The sequence below is a fragment of the Gouania willdenowi genome, chromosome 22, assembly GCF_900634775.1.
Source record: "Gouania willdenowi chromosome 22, fGouWil2.1, whole genome shotgun sequence".
In the NCBI taxonomy this organism is placed as follows: Eukaryota; Metazoa; Chordata; class Actinopteri; order Blenniiformes; family Gobiesocidae; genus Gouania; species Gouania willdenowi.
Window position 1 is genome coordinate 30,738,659 of NC_041065.1, and position 21,822 is coordinate 30,760,480.

At 36.0% G+C, this 21,822-nt stretch overlaps 1 protein-coding gene across 5 annotated transcripts in view; it reads left to right on the top strand.

Moving 5' to 3' along the window:
- The window catches only part of rps6ka1 (ribosomal protein S6 kinase a, polypeptide 1), a 78,571-nt gene that overhangs the window by 42,950 nt on the left and 13,799 nt on the right, over positions 1–21,822 (top strand). For 2 of the 5 annotated variants that reach the window (XM_028438761.1, XM_028438759.1), the window contains exons 3-8: positions 11,779–11,832; positions 18,304–18,420; positions 18,509–18,590; positions 20,269–20,349; positions 20,447–20,526; positions 20,608–20,714. In XM_028438761.1, the coding sequence (XP_028294562.1) occupies positions 11,779–11,832; positions 18,304–18,420; positions 18,509–18,590; positions 20,269–20,349; positions 20,447–20,526; positions 20,608–20,714 (521 nt within the window). Of the gene's footprint in view, positions 1–11,067; positions 11,155–11,778; positions 11,833–14,377; positions 14,614–18,303; positions 18,421–18,508; positions 18,591–20,268; positions 20,350–20,446; positions 20,527–20,607; positions 20,715–21,822 lie in introns of those variants that run through there. The other 3 variants (XM_028438764.1, XM_028438762.1, XM_028438763.1) reach the window with 3 other exon arrangements.

A 21,822-nucleotide genomic window follows, 5' to 3' on the forward strand; every position in this document is an offset into this window, starting at 1 on the left:
TGTAAGAAAAGACTCGCGCTGAACCCCACAACCCTTAAAAAAACACAGCAGGGAGCCGTGTACGTTCCTGTTTGTCAGATTATCATCATATCAACAGTTTCTTCTTATCTTCTGATGTGAAAACGTCAACGACAAAGCAAATATTGACCAGAACTCATAGCAGACGTCCATCCATTCATGGCTGTTTGTGTGCTTTTATTGTCATTTTGTGTGTTTTTGGTGTCATTTGTTGTGTTTTTCATTTTGTGTATTTTTCTGTCCTTTTGTCTATTTTTGGCATCACTTTGCGTGATTTGGAAGACATTTATTGTGGAGTTTTTGTGTATTTTTGTTGTTTTATGTGTTTTTTCTTTTGTGTGCTTTATTGTAATTTTTTGTGTTCTGTGTGTTTGTTGTAATCTTTTGTGTTTTTGTCATTTTCTGTGATTTCTTGTCATTGTGTTTTTTCATTTTGTGTATTTTTCTGTTTTTTTGTGTATTTTTGGTATCACTTTGCATGTTTTCTGAGACATTTTCTGTGGAGTTTTATGTTTTGTTTGTTGTTTTGTGTGCTTTTAGTGTAATTTTGTGTTTTTTTTTCTTGTCATTTTGTGTTTTTTTTCTTGTCATTTTGTGTTTTTTTCTTGTCATTTTGTGTTTTTTTTCTTGTCATTTTGTGTTTTTTTTCTTGTCATTTTGTGTTTTTTTTCTTGTCATTTTGTGCGTTTTTCTTGTCATTTTGTGCGTTTTTCTTGTCATTTTGTGCGTTTTTCTTGTCATTTTGTGCGTTTTTCTTGTCATTTTGTGTGTTTTTCTTGTCAGCCTCTTCTCATCTTCTGCTGTGAACGACAAAACTAAAACGACCAGAACTCAAAGCAGACGTCCATCCATTCAAAACCATTCTTTCTCCATCCATTCATGGCTGCTGTTGGCCTAGTTGTCATGGTTTCGGTGTCCTTGGCGTCGCTAAGCTCCGATAGCGACTTTGAGCTGAGCGGACAAAAAAAAAAACGAGGTTGATGTAAACGCACTATGCACACGTCCTACCCATCACTAACAGGCGTGATGATGATAGTAGTGATTACGCAGCAAAAGCTCTGACTCCATTAATCACCCTGTGCGTGTGCACTTGAGCGTGCACGTGCGTTCTACTGTGTGCATCCTGAAAGGTCCCTGATATTACACAGTCAAGCTACATTTCCAGCCTTTAAAAGCCATGAAATGTATAATTTCCTGGAGGATCAGTGATGAGTAATCCACTGTGGTGATGTGCACGGATCAAACGTGCACGTTGAGGGTGAAGTGTGGAGGTCTTCAGTGTTGGCCAAGATGAAAACTGTCAAATAGCACCTGTAACCGTGAGGCGGAAACGTGTGTGTGTGTGTGTGTGTGCACGGCCTCAACACACACACACTTTTCTTTGCAAAGAGGATGCAGAGAGAGAGAGGAAACAGTTGCCATAGTTTCACGCTTCTTCCCTTCAGCGTTGATTGAGGATAATATTTAGTTTCCAGGTCCTCACATTCTTTGTTTTCCTCATTATCACAGATGCTGCTTGTGTTCATCCTGCTTTATGAAACCAAACGTTTCTCTCTTTATTGTCTATTAACAGAGAAGGAAAAAAATAGAGGAAAAAGCCTTTTTTTCTTACTTTTTTCCAAGGAAGATCATAATTTCTCGGCAGTTTTTTTTAATTTTCCGCTGCTTCAAATGTCGTAGCCTAGCCGTTCAGGAAATTTAATATGTTAAGTGAGTCAGGGAATATATGGAATGAAAGTCTGAATATATAATAATAGTCCAAATAGATATGAAAGTCTTAATTTATCAATAAGAAAAGTCTGAATATATATATATATATATATATATATATATATATATATATATATATATATGAAAGTCTGAATATATCTATAATAAAAGTTCAAATGTATATATGAAAGTCAGTCAATCAATATATATTTAATTTTCTGAACTGCTTACTATATATACTGTATACTATATATATATGCGTGTATGTAACTAACTTTTCATTTAAAGCTAATTAAGAAATGACTGTCCTTGTAGTAATGACCAAAATGGCTGTGCTATTATTGTTGTCATCCTGTAAAATATTTTTTTTCATGAATGCAACATAATTGGAGAAAGATTTTAGAGCTTTTTCCTATTAATTTTGTGGATTTATAACTTTATAGGTATGAAAAGACTTCGGAATACTGATCATCGATTATTCCATTGATATGGTAATTGGATTAATTAGACTTTTGTTTCATTAAAGCACACATTTTAAATATACATCAGAAAAAGACTAATCACTTAATATTGCCAAACATTTTTTTTTTCATTTTTAAAATGTACATTTATTTATTTTTTTGTAAATTTGTGTTTTTGTGCTTGAAGGATTTTGTTTTGTTTTTAATTTGAAGAAACCTCTCTTTGTGTAAAACATGCCGCATTTGTTTGATCGGTACGTTTCTTATTTGCAAAACCTCCCAAATTAGTTTGTTAATGATGTTTTGCATTTGACAAACCACACTGAGTTTATTTGTTTTTTAGATTGTGGCATGATTTGAACTTCATTTCAACTCCGCAAAGCTGATTGTTTGCTATATCCACTCAAACTGCACAGAAGGTCACAGGATGCTGAAGATTTCTGCTGCTTCCCAGGGGTGGACTGGCTATCTGGCATGCCGGGCATCGTCCCGGAGGGCCATCCACCCAAAGTGGGCCCGTCCGCTACGCTACGCTTTAGTTTTGACGAGCAAGTGGAGGCAGACGTGGTAACTAACGGGTGGCCAAAAATGGCAAGAAAAGAGTGAAAAGTGACTAAAATGGGCCAAAAGCAGTCAAGAGTGTCTAACAAATGGGGAAAAAAGAGGAAGCAGGTGTTATATAATGGCAAATGGTAGCTTTAATTGGCAAAATGTGGCAAACAATAGTAAAAATGGGCAAAACATGGAACAAAAAGAGGAAAAAAGGAAACAAGTGGTATTTATTTGGCAAAAGATTGCTTATTTGGATGAAAAGTGGCCAAAATAAATTAAAGAAAGGACAAAAATTTGATAAGTGTCAAAAAGAACTTGGACGTAAAAAAGGGATATATATTGGCAAAAGGTTGCTAAAATCTGAAGAAAAAAAAAAGTGTTGGACAAAGGAAGTTGCAAAATGGCCAAAGGAAATAGGTAAAAGGTTTTCTGGGGGAATAATAATTAAAATGTATTATTCCTCATTGCAGAAAGTGGAAAAAAAAACTGATTTGTAACCTCTTATTTTCAGGGTTTAACATCTTTTCTCCTTTTCGATCTGATGACATAGTTTTTTTATGGATTAATGACAGTGTTATTTATGACACAGGTTGCTACAGCCTCTTATCAGCTGGATCAAGCCCTGCTCTTCCTATCATCTTACTGATAACTTAGCACGAGCTATTAATATTACAGATGCCAGCGCAGGATTTCCTGTCACATCCAAACTAATCCTGTTACCTCTGCTGCATTTCCTGTCTTTTCCACTTGTCTTCCATCTGTGTCACATCTTTCAACTCCTGTTCACACGACATTCTGTCATTTTGTGTGTTTTTGTAGTCATTTGTTGTGTTTTTATCATCATTTTTTGTGTTTTTATTGTCATTTTGTGTGTTTTTGTTGTCATTTGTTGTGTTTTTACTGTCATTTTGTGTGTTTTTATTGTCATTTGTGTTTTCGTTGTCATTTGTTGTGTTTTTACTGTCATTTTGTGTGTTTTTGTTGTCGCTTTTTGTGTGTTTTTCTTTTGTGTATTTTTGCGTGTTTTGGGAGACGTTTTCTGTGGAGTTTTGTGTATTTGTATTGGTGTTTCTTTCACTCTTTTGTGTGCTTTTATTGTCATTTTGTGTGTTTTTATTATTTGTTGGTAGTTTTTCTCACTTGTTTTGTGTCAATCAAGTACAATTTTTGTTTTAGTGCAATTTTTTTTTTTTAACTTAAGGTAATAATTCCATTAGAAAAAGCTCCTTTCTGCTTGTCTTGAATAAAAGCAGCCACTGGCAAATATTTAAGGATCCGTGTTGAGCGCTGAAGGAGACACATTTTGTTCTTCTTTTTCTGTACAACTTTGATTTCCAACATCCTTGACTTCCACAGCACTTCCATTCTCATTGCAGCTGAGTGGGTGTCTGCCTGCAGGGATCGTCTGCCCGTTTTTGATAGCTTCATGTTTTCAACCAATTGTCACTCATGGCTATAACGGCCAAAACACCATGGAACAGAATAGATGAGAGAAAACAATGGAGAACAGACAGCACAAGTTCCAGAGTGATGAGGTTAAGAAGAGGAAGAGAAAGAGAGAAACTAAGTCATATAAGAATGAATCTAAAAATCCTTTGATTTGCAAAGAAAAACTAAAAATGGTACGAAAACGTCTGCTGATCTACAGGTTATTACCTATTCAGGAAATCAATGAGCTCAGTGAGCTCCATGAGGGTCCTGAGTAATTGTCTGATCTGAGGGTCACGTCATCAGAATTTATATCAACATTTAAAATAATGATCAATAGTGATACAGTATACAGTTTTCTATTATTTGTTGTTTTTGTTTGTTTTTTGGAGCCTTTTGTGTGTTTTTATTGTCATTGTGTGTGTTTTTGTTGTCATTTGTTGTGTGTGGGGTTTTTTTTTTTGTATTTTTGCTTCCACTTTGCATGTTTTTGGGAGACATTTTCTGTGGAGTTTTTTTGTTGTTGTGTTTTTCTTGTCATTTGTTGTTTTCTTGGCATTTTGTGTGTTTTTGTTGTCATTTGTTGTGTTGTTATCATTAGGGATGTAACGATTAATCGTAAGGCAGTTAAAAATCGATTTATAGGTATCACGGTTGATATCGATTTTCTGAAAATTGAATCGCAGTACTTTTTTTTTAACCAGCAGAGGGCGCTATCCACAAGTGTAGGCGGCGGGCGGAGTCTGCTAATACTTTCTTTCTGGCCGCCTTCTACTCTTAAATATGTTAATAAATGATTCATTACCCCTTTAGCACCGAAAGAATATCTGTAATATTACTTGATTATCTGTAAAAGTCACGTTTTTCTATTAGCTCTGTCTACTAGCATAGCTTCTCTTCTTCACTGCAAGATATCTGCATGCCAACCGACCACTGGGTTACCAGCGCCCTCTGCTGGTCCAAACAAATATGTTGTTTTTTTTTTTTTAAAGTCCAATTGTTAAGGCACAAAATACATTTTCAGTTGCACTTTTAAAAAGAAAAATAACTATTATGCAGTTTTACATTGTTTATTATAGAACCAGAATTTAAATTAATAGGCTTCATTTTCATTTGTATTATTCCTTTATTTATTTCATTCAAGATTTATTTTTAGTTAAATAGCATTGTTTTGAATTGTTTATCAAGGAATTCTTTTGACAATGAAAAATAAAAGGAAAATAGTATAGTATTTTCTAGTTTTTTTCCCAAAAAAATTTTTTGTCTACAGTCCTATTTTGTAAAATAAATCGTGAGCGAATCGTATCGTGAACCCAGTATCGTGAATCGAATCGTATCGGGAGTTGAGTGAATCGTTACATCCCTAGTTATCATCATTTTGTGTTTGTATTGTCATTTTGTGTGTTTTTGTTGTCATTTGTTGTTTGTATTGTCATTTTGTGTGTTTTTGTTGTCGTTTGTTGTGTATTTTTGGCATCACTTTGCATGTTTCGGGAGACATTTTATGCAGGTTTTTTGGTCATTTGTTGTGTTTTTATTGTAATTTTGTGTTGTCATTAGCTGTGTGTATTTTCATTTGTGTATTTTTGGCATCACTTTGTGTTCCTTGGGAGACACTTACTGCGGCGTTTTTCTTTTGTGTATTTTTGTTGTTTTATGTGTTTTTTTTTAAAATATTTTGTGTGCTTTCCTTGTCATTTTGTGTGTTTTTGGTTGTTTTTTTTTATTTTGTGTATTTTTGGTTGTTTTTTTTATTTTGTGTATTTTTCAGTCCTTTTGTGTATTTTTGGCATCACTTTGTGTTCTTTGGGAGACATTTTCTTCATATATTCAGTAGAAAAAATAGTAAAACCATGGTGTATTGTGGAAAACTTAAGTCTTAGGATATACTGTTCTTAAACTGTGGTCGATTGTGCAAAAGACGTTACAAAATTGCTTAATCACTGTGTAATAATCCCACATGAGCAAATACACTAGGACACCATCTTAGAACAGCTGCCCTCACCGTTTAATAAGACTCAGCATTGCAAACACTCGACTTGTCTTTTAGCGTAAACAGCCTGTGAGATGTAAAAGCTGTCATCTGTTTCAGTTCAAACCATGTTTTCTGTAGAATTTATAAATAATATTTAAAGTGATTTCTCCTGTGCAGTCACTGCAGTGCAAAGGGCCCCTGAAGTGTGTCCTACTCCCTCTGGTTGTGTTTGCACGGTCGTGCCCTGCAGAGTCCCACTGCTGGGTGTTTGTTTTCACAGTGATGTGCATGATTCTTGGCCACTCCACCTTATTTCCTCTTTGTCTTTGTCTCAGAAAACTTCAAATTTAAAATGACATATAAACATGAATCATTGTGTAAATCAGTGGTTCTCAACCTTGGGGTTGAGACCCCAGATATTGAAAGGGGGTCGCCAGATGCCTGCAAGAAACTAAGATTATATATTTTTAAACAATTTGAGCCTATTTTTGCTTATTTTTATTTACCCTTTTTCTGCAACTACACCAAACTTTACATATTTCAACCTATTTTTAATCACATTTTCTTGCCATATTTTTGCTCCTTTTAATGCATTTTTGCTACGATGCTCCCATTTCTGACACTTCTCCATCAAATTTCTGCACATTTTTTCCACTTTCAGGACATTTTCCACACTTATAAACCCTTTCCACCACTTTTCCACCTAATCTCTCATATGTTGACCCATTATTGTGACTTTTAATCTTGTCTCATCATATTTCATGCTTATTTTTTGCCAATTTAACCACATTCATGATTTGTCATGCCCATTATTTTCCAGTTTAAACTAATTCTTCCAACTTTTTTCCCTGTTTCTGCCTCTTTTAAACCAATATTGACACTTTGAAATCTTTTTACCACTTTTTCCTGTACATTTTTGGCCACTCTAATTTGCAACTTATTTTTCAAAATCCCCGCCCATTTCTTTTCTGATTAACACAAGGATTCACATCTTTAAGATGACTATATATGGAGCAAATAATAATACAGTTCCTGGATAACAGTGGATATTATTCAGATCAATAAATAAATGTGGTTATCAGAGATTCATAGAACATGGATGAACCCCATAACGATCTCCCGTTTATTTCTCCTTATGGATGAGAAATTACCAAATAATTACCAAATAAGTCAATCTGCGATATTTCAGTCCTTCCAGATACACAACTTAAAATGTTCCCGTGCCTATACCGCACTACTGCAATCATTTTTAACCACAAACCCTGAAAAGAACTGTCAATTTTTACTAAAATTCTGTAATTTCTCACAAACAACACCAGCCACACACACACACACACACACACACACACACACACATTAAATCTTTGTCTCTAGCTTTTAGATCAAACTGCTCCAACAAGAATGCCCTTTGGCTTACAGCGCTGGTGTGTCAGTTCAATCTTCTGTGTCCTCGGCTGATATGATTGGACAGTACTGCTGGTGGCTCCTCCCACTTGTCCTTTTCTTTCACCTCTTTGTGTCTTCCCTCATGTAACATCTGTCAGAAAGCAAGTCTTAACTTTTACATGATTGTCTGTACACTCTGAAGACCTGCACTGCCCCCTGGTGGCCAGTAAGGGACATTACATCATGTCTGACATTCTACAATGAAGCTAATTAACAAGAATAATTTTAACTTTGAATAAATATTTATTTGCCGTATGCTTTTATCCAGTGGTTCCCCAACTTTTCACAGTCCCGTACCCCTTCAGACATTTAACCTGAAGCCATGTACCCCCTACCCCTGCACACTTAAAAAAACTCAATAATGTAATGTCATATATAATGTAGCTCTACAGTGAATTGTATCTATCCTGTTGAGGAATAATATATAATAACATATAACTAGAATATTTGCATTTCCTGAAGAAAATGCAAGTGTTGGCCCACTTCTCACTGCATTAGCTTAATATTAGAATTAGCATTAGCCTAGCAATAGCAATAACCTAGCAGTCGCATTAACCTAGCATCAACTTTAGCATAGCAATAGCATTAGCCTAACAATGACATTAGCCTAGCATTAATATTTACCTAGTATTAGCTTTAACATAGCATTATCATTAGCATAGCATTAGCCTGGAAATAGCATTAGCATTAACCTAGCAATAACAATAACCTAGCAATAACATTCACATTAACCTAACATTAGCCTAGCAATAACATTAGCCTGGCAATAGCATTAGCATTAACCTAGCAATAATAATAACCTAGCAATAATAATAACCTAGCATAGCATTAGCCTGACATTGACATTAGCCTGGCATTAATATTGACCTAGTATTAGCTTTAGCATAGCATTAGCCCAACAATAGCATTAGCATTAACCAAGCATTAACAATTACCTAGTAATAGCATTAGCCTAGCATTTGCATTAACCTAGCATTAACCGAGCAATAACAATAACTTACATACTGCAGCTTTAAATTCAAGGCAAGTCAACTTGAAGTGTTCAGTTTTTCCAACTGAATAATTTATATAAGTCATGAGTAAAATACCGCTTCCTTCTAACTTCTTCATTCCTTTCCTTTCTCCAACCTTTGAGGCTGCAACACCGAGGAGGCGTTGGAGTAAAGAGCCTTGCTCAAGGGCACATAGCAATCAACAACTGTGGGTTTCAAACCATGCAGCAACTCTCTGGTTACAACTCCACCTCTAACCTGATTCTGTTGTTTAAATAAAATCCATTTAATTGATTTAAATACATATCATTTATTTAATTACTTCACTAACCTTGACATGAACATTTTGTTTGCTTAATTACAATTTTGAGTTGGCAGAAAATTAAAAAAAAAACTCAACATAAAATCTGATTATTATTTTTTTTCCCATATTACAAATGAAAAGAATAAACTCTAAACAAAGAAAGAAAGAAATAATAACATAATTAAATAAGTCTATTAATTAAATATGGATTTAGATCAATAAATAGAAGATGGTTTATTTGTAAACAAATGTAGAAGGTTGATGAAATAAAAAAGAAAAAATGAAAACGTACATAATTGATTAAAAGAGTCTTAATTAAAATAAGAATGAAATACAAGTGCACACATTAAAGTAGAAAAAGATAAAATAAATAATACAAATATTATACATATTGTATATATACAATAATCAACAAGCTGTCAGGTGTTGGTCGGGCTGCACGATTATGGCCAAAATTAATTAATTCATAATCACAATTATTTTGATCAATATTGTAATCACAATTATTCATCATATTAGGGAAAAATCTCCACTACTTTTAAACAAGCAATATGTGTATAGTTTACAGTGCAAAATTACACTTTAAAATTTAATTATATCAAAAAATTGTTTTAAAAAAATGAACCCAATCATTTAAAATGTACTAAAGGCTAACTGAATAAATACACTATTACAGAGTGCATAGACCGTATATTAAATGTTAATATTGGCGACGATCAGGTTAATTTAACCGTGGCAAACATAATCGTGATCACGGTTAAAATTTGATTAATTGTGCAGCCCTCGGCGTTGGCATATGTTTAAAAGAATATTTACATTTTCAATGTACTTTTTCCACTTTAATTTTTATTTTTTAAATGTTAAGTTAAACAAAAATATGACCTAGTTGTGGTTTTTTTTCGGTTTTTTTTACATTCTCACCACTTTCTATCTGAGTAGTAGTAGTAGTAGTAGTAGTAATAGTAATAGTAATAGTAGTAGTAGTAGTAATAGTAATAGTAATAGTAATAGTAATAGTAGTAATAGTAATAGTAATAGTAATAGTAGTAGTAATAGTAATAGTAATAGTGTAAAAGTACTATAGTAATAGTCGTAGTGTAGTCGTCGTCGTCGTCGTCGTCCTCGTCGCGTCGTCCTCGTCCTCGTCCTCGTCGTCTCGTCGTCGTCGTCGTCGTCGTCGTCTCGTCCTCGTCCTCGTCCTCGTCCTCGTCCTCGTCCTCGTCCTCGTCGTCGTCTCGTCGTCGTCTCGTCGTCCCGTCGTCGCGTCGTCGTCGTCGTCCTTCGTCCTCGTCCTCGTCCTCGTCCCTCGTCTCGTCCTCGTCGTCCTCGTCCTTCTCGTCGTCTCCTCGTCGTCCTCGTCCTTCTCGTCGTCGTCCTCGTCGTCCTCCTCGTCCTCCTCGTCGTCGTCCTCGTCCTCCTCGTCTCCTCGTCTCGTCCTTCTCGTCCTCGTCCTTCTCGTCCTCGTCCTCTCGTCCTCGTCCTCTCGTCCTCGTCGTCTCCTCGTCCTCCTCTCCTCGTCCTTGTCGTCCTCGTCCTCCTCGTCGTCCTCGTCCTCCTCGTCCTCGTCCTCCGTCGCCTCGTCCTCGTCCTCGTCTCCGTCCTCCTCGTCCCTCGTCCTCCTCGTCCTCCCTCGTCCTCCTCGTCATCGTCTCCTCGTCCTCCTCGTCCTCGTCCTCCTCGTCCTCCTCGTCCTCCTCGTCCCTCCTCGTCCTCCTCGTCCTCGTCGTCCTCCTCGTCCTCCTCGTCCTCGTCCTCTCGTCGTCGTCGTCGTCGTCGTCGTCCTCGTCGTCCTCCTCGTCCTCCTCGTCGTCCTCCTCGTCCTGCTCGTCCTCCTCGTAGTCCTCCTCGTCCTCCTCGTCCTCCTCGTCGTCCTCCTCGTCCTCCTCGTCGTCGTCCTCCTCGTCGTCCTCCTCGTCGTCGTCCTCGTCGTCCTCCTCGTCGTCGTCGTCCTCCTCGTCCTCCTCGTCCTCGTCCTCCTCGTCGTCGTCGTCGTCGTCGTCGTCGTCGTAGTAGTAGTATGTAATCTGCTACTTACGGTACAATCATCATTCACTTCCTATTTCTTTGCTGGACATCTTTCACGTTGTATATCTGTCACTGTTGTGGTGACTGCGAGCACACAACAGAACATGGTGGCGGATACTCACTCTAGGCAGAACATTTGTACGTTTTTGAGACAATCAGAGCGTTGCAGACTTCTTTAGCGACTGCATCACTGACATGTGGAGGCTGGTGTTTCGCACACAGCCAACAACCACCACACTGGAGGCAAGTGCTCGCGTTTCTAACTGTTTTTGTGATGTCATGATGTTTTCTGGATGTGTTTGTGTTTAACGTCACTTAACCTAATATCCTTAGTTGGTTTTGTGTGTAATTTCACATTTTAGGGGGAGTGATGAATTTGTATATGAGTGTAAAGGCTTAAAAATAGTTTTTAATTTGTGTTTCAGATTAAAAAAAAACATTGTTCAGAAGTACAATTTAAATGAAACTACGGTCTGTTGAAAATCTTAATTCACTATTTGTTCTTCATACAAATTGTTGTAAATGTGACAATTTATTCTTAGAAGTGGAGACTTTCGTGGAATTCATGTGTGTGTGTGTGTGTGTGTGAGAATTGAAATAGTTTAGCGGTCAGCTTTCAGGGAAGCCCCGCCCCCGGCTTTTACTAGCATGTGAGGGTTATCAAACAGGCAGGAAGTGACATTAGTTCAAGAAAAGAGGAAGAACGACTAAAAGGGAAGAGACGCGTCCTGTCACTAATGATGTGGCAACCGTTGCCCATGTGTTCACGTGTGTGTAAAGGTGATTCAGCTTTAATGTATGTGCTGTAATGATACTATGGAATACAGTGTCTATCTATAATAACTGCTTCATTCTAACACCTCCCAGAACGAGTCTCATATCACCTGGATAGAAAAGGACTTTGCCAATTGTAAATGCCAGGTAAGCTTGCACTGTTGCACAGTCTTTGGTTGTTGTTGTTTCATATTTTAAGTTGGAATTTAAATCCACTCGAGGACTTAAGAATCTGCTACATAAACTAAATACTTCTATATAATAATATTTCTGCCAGTCAGATTTGAAATGCAGACGCGTTTATTTATAATCTGTAAACATGGAATTTTTAGTTGTTTTTTTAATTGCAGCAGATTTTTATTTTTCATAGATCAATAAATAGAAGATGGTTTATTTGGAAATATATGTAGAAGATTGAAATTGTTGCTCACAACTTTGTTTAGGACTCAACCATCAACAGAGGTTTTGTTGACAAATGGTCACATTTTCCCACAATGCATTGTGGGATTAGGAGTCCCGTAGAACAGAAACTAATAATATTTACTGAACATTTTGAGCCCATTTTTGCTTATTTTTACCATTTGTTTTGCAACTACACCAAACTTGCCATATTTTAACCTATTTTCATCATATTTTAGTTTCTTTTAATGCATTTTTGCAACATTACTCCCATTTCTAGCACTTTTACATAAAATTCCAAAGCCTTTTCTGCACAATTTTTCCACTTTCAAGACATTTTCAGAACTCTTTTCACCACTTTCCCCACCTATTATTGTCACTTTTAACCTCTTTTCACCATATTTCATGCTTATTTTTGCCAATTTAACTACATTCATTATTTATCATGCCCAGTATTTGTCAGTTTAAACTAATTGTTCCAATATTGACACTTTGTAACCTCTTTACAACTTTTTCTCTGCATTTTGGCCACTTTAATTTGCAACGTTTAACCAATTTCTGTGGTTTTTAAAATCCCATTTCACCAACTTTTCCACCATTTTTGGTCAACACTATAAACGTGCCATATTTTAACCTATTTCCATCACTTTTTCTTGCCATATTTTTGTTCCTTTTAATGCATTTTTGCTACATTACTCTCATTTCTGCCACTTCGCCTTCAGATTTCAATGCCTTTTCTACACATTTTTTTCACTGTCAAGACATTTTCTACACTTATAAATTTTTTCCACCACTTTTCCACCTAATGTCAATTATGTTGACCCATTATTGTCACTTTAAACCTATTTTGACCATATTTCATGCTTATTTTTCCAATTTAACCACATTCATGATTTGTCATGTCCATTATTTGCCAGTTTAAACTAATTGTTCCTACATTTTGAAATTACATTAACACCCCCCCCCATTTCTGCCACTTTTAAGCCTTTTTTTTTACTGCTTTTTTTGTCTGTTTTGGCCACTCTAATTTGCAACTTTTAACCAATTTCTGTGGTTTTTAAAATCCCATTTTACCACCTTTTCCACCAATTATTTTTGATTAAAACAAAGATTTACATCTTTAAGATGACTATATCGTATCTACTATGGTGCAAATAATAATAATAAACTGTCTGGTTAACAGCGGCTATTATTATATAAATAAATGTGGTTATCACAGATTCATAGAACAATAGACCATGATGACTTTACTGACTTTATGGACGGCAGCATCAACTTTCTACATTGTTTGTGTGGGAATGAAAGTGGATTTAATAATCTATGAGGCCGACACTCTGTCTTTATCTGTTAAAATATTATCGTCTCCTTGAAAAAAGCCATTTACGAGATAAACGTCTTAGATATTAAGATGATAAACTTAACCTTTGGAATGAAATGCAATTTATTTGCCTATTTTTTTATACAACTGCATGATTTTGAGTGCTTGTGTTGCTGAGGCAACAGAATCGATGTCTTTAGGAGGTTAAGTAATGCGTGAATGACAAACCCTAAATCAGGTATTGGCAACTGGCGGCCCGGGTGCCACATGCGGTCCTCAGTCAAATTTGGTGCGGCCCCCAAAACAAAATTGTAATTCATGACGTTATATGAAGCCCAACATAACGCACAAAACTCCAGAAACACAGAAAATGACAGCAAAATGCACAAAAAGACAACAATATCACAAAAAAATATAACAAAAACACACATAATGACTCGAAAAACAGATAAAAAGGCAAAAAAATGTCAGAATTTGACAAGAAAATCGACAAAACGTATTCAAAAACACACTAAATGTCTAAAAACTAAACAAGAAAAACACACTAAAGGACTACAAAGCGTTGTCTTTCCCTGTATTCATGCTCAGATTAGTCTTTAATCTAAATGCTAACATGAATGTTGATAATGTGGCCCTCGGATCTGACAATCACATTTTTGTGGGCGTCGCTCTGATAGAAGTTATCCACCTCTGACCTAAATGTAAGCAGTTATTTTCTGTCATATTTGCTTTTCAAAGTTCCATAAGTTCAGTAATGATGGTGAGCATGGAGAGCTACTTTATCATGGTGCACGTTCTGCTTTGTCTCTTCACCCTTGGCTAAAGTTTTGTGTGTGTGTGTGCGTGTGCGTGTGTGCGTCTGCAGACGTGTGATAACTTTGGGTGCAGGACTGTGAGAAAATGAGCAGCTATCTGCTTCCTTCCTGCTCACTTTGTTTCAGCTCGAGTCAGTCAGTGAAGAGACGCTGATCATAGAGAGATGAGATAGAATGTTGAGCTTTACTGACACTCTAACACAAACGTCTCTGGATGATGCTCCTACCATAGTGAGATGAGGTAAAAGTAACGCTTTGGGAAATGCGGCGCCTGCGATGGATAAGAGAAAGTTCCACCTGAGTCCAGCGTTGTTCCTGTTCCTGTTCAGGAAGAACAAAGGTTTGGTTGGCCGTGGAAGCTCAGTGAAGGTCCCTGCAGTGAGGAGCCGCTGCACGGTAAAGTGACTCCATCTAATGTTGTGAGAGGTCAGATCAATGTTGGGTGTCATCGGCATAGAATGCACTGCAGTGTTAGGGTGACTAAGGGTGGCAGTGATGGCAACGTGAACTCTGGTTTTATGGTTTCCTGTTGACAAAGTCTGAGACTCTGTGGTGTTTCGTATACTCACTAGTGCTGGGAAACATATTAAGATATATCCAGTTTTTTATTTTTGCGCTATAGAAAATGACAACATCTTTGTTTGGAAGTTTATTTTGTATTAAAGTACTCATTTTAGGAGTTGCTACTTCTCAGAACGGTTTTAAAAGCACAGTTAGATGATCACTGAGTACGTCCTAACCCAGACCTTCATCTAAACAAGCCTCACTCACACGTGCTCTCCCTTAGAGGAGAAAAAGCCAAAAGTGGCACTTGTTGTGCAGCAGTTTGTTAATAAATGTCCAAGTCCCATTTTGTATTTTTGTTGATGTTTTGTATATTTGGTTGTCCTATGTATTGTGTTGTTCTTTTGTGTATTTTTCAGTAATTTTGCATGTTTTTCTGACTCAATTTGTGTATTTTTTTGGTTTGTATGTTCTTGGATTTTTGCTGTCCCATTGTGTATTTTTTTCTCCTTTTGTGTATTTTGTTGTCAGTTTGATTATGTTTGTTGTTTGTTCTTTCATTATGTATTTTTTTTTCTCTTTTTGTTGTTGTTTTGTGTATTTCTCTTGTTTATTTTTTCACGATTTTGTTTGTGAATCTTTGCTGTGTCATTGTGCTTTTTTCTCCTTTTGTGTATTTTGTTTTCCTATTAAGTATTTGTGTTTTTTCTTTTGTGTATTTCTCTTTTAATTTGTGTTTTTGTTGTAATTTTGTGTGTTTTTTTGCTGTCGTTTTGTGCATTTGCTTTTTGAGGATTGCTAGTTTTTTAAAACACCAGAATGTTATTTTAGCCTGTGTGGCATTTTGCATTAGCAAATAAAACCCTGAATTGTCTTCCTGATAAGTCTTTATTTGAATTAAAATGATCAAAATCTATATTGTATATTGCCATTTTGAGAAAAAATATCGAAATATGAATCGCCCAGCTCTAATATTCACTACTAGTTAAAAAGTGTTTTGACAGTTGATGTAAATGTTTAATTACAAAGAAATATTTAAATATTATTGGCAGATTAATGCCAACCAGTTGTTCACTAGAGTCGTTGTCTTAAAAGTTTAAACCCACGGAGGTCCGTATACCTGCCTATCTTTGCATCAACAAAGTGGTTCCTTTTTAAAGAAACTAAACAACTTATAGAATAAAAGGCTTTTATTGTCATCATACACAATGTACAACGACAAACTAGATTAAGACAAAAGAAAATTAGGTGAAATTCCGTACATCAGATTTGCTATATAATGCATTTATTAAATATTTAGTGGAAACTTGTTGTAAACACCTGCAACTATTCCAGCTAATTTAGAATGCAAAATGCATTCAGGGAGAACATGCAAGCTCTGCACAGAGAATAAGATCCTGAGGCGGTTCCATATGTTAAACCTTAGCAGTTTGTTTTTTTCTTGTTTTTTTTAAAAAAAGGAGTGCAGCAGTCAGACGACTCTCCCAGTATTTATCTTCATTGTTCTCACTGTTTATTTATTAGTTTATTTATCGTCTTAGTAGCTTCTCTTCTAAACATACACTTACAGTATCTATCTTTCTTCTTATTTTCTCTGTATCTTGAACCATAAGAGTTGTCTTTTTGATTTTGTTGTACCTTGTGTTTAATGACAATAGAAACATTCTATTCTCTTCTATTATATTCATATTATTCAAAAAAGAAGACGACATGAACATGCTGGAATTATTACTATATTATTATCAGTAGGGATGTAACGATTAATCGTAAGGCAGTTAAAAAATGATTCATAGGTATCACGATTCACATCGATTCTCTGAAAATTGAATCACAGTACTTTTTTAAACAGCAGAGGGCGCTATCTATCTATCTTTCTCTTGTCCAAATGCTGAGGCGGTGGGCGGAATCTGCTACTACTTTTTTTCTGTCCGACTTCTACTCTTAAACATGTTCATAAATGATTCCTTACCCCTTTAGCGCCGAAAGAATATTTGTAATATTACGTGAATATCTGTAAAATTCACATTTTTCTATTAGCTCTGTCTGCTAGCATAGCATCTCTTCTTCACTGCACAGAATACCTGCATGCCAACCGACCACTGGGTTACCAAACAAATATCTGACCTAAATACCTTAATTAAAATTTTAAGTCCAATTGTTAAGGCACAAAATACATTTTCAGTTGCACTTTAAAAAAAAAAAAAAAAAATGTATAGGCTTCTTCTTCATTTGTATTATTCCTTTATTTATTTCATTCAAGATTTATTTTTAGTTAATTTGCATTGTTTTGAATAGTTTATCAAGGGATTCTTTTGACAATGAAAAACAAAAGGAAAATAGTACAGTATTTTCTATTTTTTTTCACAAAAAAAAAATAAAGGAATATTTTTCTATCATCATTTGCCTACAGTCTCATTTTGTAAAATAAATTGTGAGAGAATCGTATCGTGAACCCAGTATCGTGAATCGAATCGTATCGGGAGTTGAGTGAATCGTTACATCCCTAATTATCAGTCTTTAGCCTAATTTAAATGTAACATATTTAAACTAATTATTACTTTAATCTCCATCTGAAGAACAAACACAAGCCTTTCTCTATTGAGTTTGATGTTTGTTAAAACTGTTTCTCGTCAGTAAGTGTTGAGTAATTATTGTTTAATCCAGGGGTGTCAGACTTATTTTAGTTCAGGGGCCAAATATGGACCAGATTTTAGGCGGGAAAACAAGCATTTTCAACATTAATGTCCTAAAGTTTGCACTTCACACAACGTATAACTGATACATAAATGACATGAGGCCCGAGGCAATAAGTAACAGATATCAGTCCCTGCAGGATGTTGACTGCAATCATTTGATAAAAGCATGGGAAAAATATTGTGGCGTTTAATTGAATTTGTGTATTTAGAAGGGCTGAGATATGTACTAATAATTTACAAATATTTGGCAATTTGGACAATTATTCATGTTTTTTAGTCTTTTTAACTTTCTTCAGACCAAATTAGAGGGTCTAATGGGCCAGATTTGGCCCTTGGGCCTTGAGTTTGTGGTTTAATCTGTTAATTGTCTGCTTATTTTCCTCATTTTATTGTAGATTTTTTTCATCTGTGTTAATTAGGGCTGGGCAATTTTGCCTAATAAAAAAAAAAATCTTCGATTTTTTTAAAGGGAAATTGGAGTTTCGATTTGATTTTCAGTTTTTTTTCAATACACTTAAAAATGACTGCAGACTTCAGATATATTGTCAAAAATGCAACTTTATTGCTGTGATTGTCCTCAACAGTTAAACTGCATCGAATGATTCTACAACATAAAGTAAATGAGGTTCCGTCATTCAACTATTTCAAGCTTTAAGTCAGGTGTAGAAAGGTGTTAATCTGTGGTTAGCAGCAGCAGCAGCAGCAGCATAGGCTCATGTTGGAGAAACTGGTAATAATAATAATAATAAATATAATAAATAATAATTTAAAACAGACGGCCCATGTTGAGTTTTTCACAAACTTCGTCAGAGTTTCACTACGGTAATTGCTTTGAAAACCGTCTGTTATAAAAAATGTATCTTTTTTATTTTTCTTAATTTTCTAGGATGATGAAGAAATCAAGGAGATTAACATCACCCATGTGGTCAAAGAAGGCGCGGAGAAAGCTGATGCTTCTCAGTTTGAGCTTCTTAAAGTCCTGGGACAGGGATCGTTTGGAAAGGTGGGTCTCATTGTTTCGTTATCTCTCTTCTTTGTTGTTTTAACCTATCACTTCATCATTGTTTTTGTTGATTTTTTTATTTTTTCAGGTGTTCCTGGTGCGAAAGGTGACCCCGCCTGATGCTAACGAACTCTACGCCATGAAGGTCCTGAAGAAGGCCACGCTGAAAGGTGCACAAACACACCTGTAATGTACATGTAATCAATGAATCAAGTTCTCTAGTTGAAATGGTTGAATATTAAAGTGGGCTTTGATATGTTTTCCTAAGCCTGAGCATCAATCTTGAGAGAAACCAACATGTTTGTTAGATCAGGGGTTCTCAACCCCATTTAGGGTCGCGAGACACTGAGAGGGGGTCACCAGACGCCTTCAATAAATATTTGAGCCCATTTTTGCTTATTTTTACCCTTTTTCTGCAACTAAACCAAACTCGCCATATTTTTAACATATTTTCATCACATTTTCTTGCCATATTTTTCATCTTTTAATGTATTTTTTACGGTGGCTGGGAAGTGTCAGGTGAATGCAAAATGGTCACAACACAAATACAAAATGGTCACAACACGAATGCAAAATGGCCACAACGGAAGTGTTTCCGACGGACCGGTATTACAGACGGACACGTTTCTGGTGGATGTTTTTAACCCACCAGAACAGAGAAGAACACATCGAAACACGTATGAAAGTAAGTGAAAGTTGATTAGGATACTCTTATATTTTTCATATTAGGCTATCATATCATAATACCGGTCCGTCGCTAACACTTCCGTTGCGGAAACACTTCCGTTGTGGTCATTTTGCATTCGTGTTTTTCTGCATTCACCTGACACTTCCCAGCCACCGTAATTTTTGCTTCATTACTCCCATTTCTGCCACTTTTCTATCAAATATTTTTGCACATTTTTTCCACTTTCAAGACATTTTTGGCACTTTTAAACCATTTCCACCACTTTTACCACCTAATGTCACATATGTTGACCTATTATTGTCACTTATAACCGCTTTTCACCATATTTCATGCTCATTGGTGCCAATGTAACCACATTCACAATTTGTCATGCCCATTATTTGCCAGTTTAAACTAATTGTTCTAACTTTTTTCTGCCACTTTTAAGCCAATATTGACACTTTGAGCCACTCTCATTTGCAACTTTTAACCAGTTTCTTTTCCACCATTTTTAGTCAGTTTGAACCCATTTTATTTGTAATTAAAACAAGGATTTCCATCTTTAAGATGACTATAATAATAATAAACATTCCTGGATAACAGTGGATATTATTCAGATGAATAAATAAATGTGGTTATCGCACATTTTGCTGACTTTATGGATGAACCCCAAAAATATCTCCCCTTTATTCCCCCTTATAGATGGCCCTGTCTCCACATGATTGTTCTACAATGTTCATGTCTATGTTCTACCACCTTCAGTTACAGTGGGGGGTCTCTGGTCTCTGGGACCTTTATTTTGGGGGTTGCGAGCTGAAAAAGGTTGAGAACCACTGATCTAACATTTTTATGCAAATTTAATGAGATTTGAAGAATAGTCCACATTTTAAATTTTTGCAAAAGTTGTTTGTTTTTTTAGCCTTTTTATTTTAAATTTGTCGCGATGCGTGTGGGCCTGAGAGTTTTTCATTCTTCAAAGGGGGGGTGCTGCAGAAACATTATGGGAACCACTGCAACTATATTAAGAGCGTAATTAAAGTTCTGGTTAAATATTCAAGTGGATTTTGAAGTCTTTTTGCTAAGCCTGAGCCTCATTCTTCATAGGACCCAAAGTGTTTGTTCATCACCATTCTCTCTTTTCATGTTTCATTAATGTGTGTTCATCCATGTGATTGCTTCAGTGAGAGACCGTGTGAGGACAAAGATGGAGAGAAACATCCTCGCTGATGTCAATCACCCGTTTGTGGTCAAACTTCACTACGGTGAGTCCTCGTAACGCTCCTCACACTTACTTTGTCATTATGATGAATTAGCTGAAGCTAAAGTCGACATGAAGCTAATGTGTTGATGTGTTTGTAGCCTTTCAGACGGAGGGGAAGTTGTACCTGATCCTGGACTTCCTCAGAGGAGGAGATCTTTTCACCAGACTTTCTAAAGAGGTCAGAGAGATTCACAAAGCTCTGATGGACTGATTTCATTCCTCGTATTATTGAACATGTGTTTATTTCCATAATTCCCAGGTGATGTTCACAGAGGAGGACGTGAAGTTTTATCTGGCGGAGCTGGCGTTGGGTTTGGATCACCTGCACAGTCTGGGCATCATTTACAGAGACCTGAAACCTGAAAAGTAATCATCATCAGTTCTGTGTGATTTGTAAACATTTACTATGATTAGCACCAAACTAAATAAGCAGCTATGAACTCTGATGTTCTGTTTAAAAAAACCCTCATTTCTGTTTCAGTGTTTTTCCCATTTCTGCATAAGTTTAAACCTGTTCTTCACAGCAGGGGTGTTAAACTCATTTTAGTTCAGGGGCCAAACACGGAGCAGTTTGATCTACAGTGGGCCACAGATTTTATGCAAGAAAACAAGTAATTTCAACATTATTGTGCCCCTTCTACGTACACATAAAATACAAAATATGTAAGAAACCGACCATATCCAAGCAATAAGTGATAAATATCAGTCCCAACAGGGTCTACACTTTAAATTTCTTAGATTTTGTGACCAATTTGTATTTAATTAAGGGAGATATTGTGCAGGTCATTTAGTTCCTAGACTTTGACAAAAGTGGCGCAAAATCCAAAATCAATGCAAAACAGTGTAATCAAAAGTTAAAATGAAATATAAAAGTTTCCGTAGAAGGAAATTTCTACTTTTTTGTTTGGTTTTACCAGTCACTAATACAAATCTTAAAGCCAGAGAACACAATAGAATTATATAGACATATATATAAATAAAATAAATATAAATATGGACAGAAGATTAGCAGGTATAGTTACAGATTATTAATATTAATATTCAATTATGAGAAAACATGTACAGTGATTGTAAATGGTGTGTTTCACATTTATTATACTTTTTTAATTATTTTAAATAAAATAAAATTGGGGAGGGGGTGCAATTTGGCACCCCTCCAGCAGATGGCGCCCTAGGCAGCCGCCTGTGTTGCCTATCGAGAAGGCCGGCCCTGATATTGTGGAATACTTTGTGGAAAATGTAACAGTTTAACATTAAAAATGACCACAATCATGTGATATAAGCATCAGACATGTTAAATTTAATTTACACAGTGGTTCATGTTTTCTCTGTAATTTTTACTTTCTCCTGTGGGCCAGTTTGGATACTCCAAGGGCCGTATTTGGCCCCCGGGCCATGATTTTGACACATGTGCTTTATTGTGTTCGTTTCGTCTTCTTTCCCTGTTTAGATGACTTTACTGACTATTAAACTC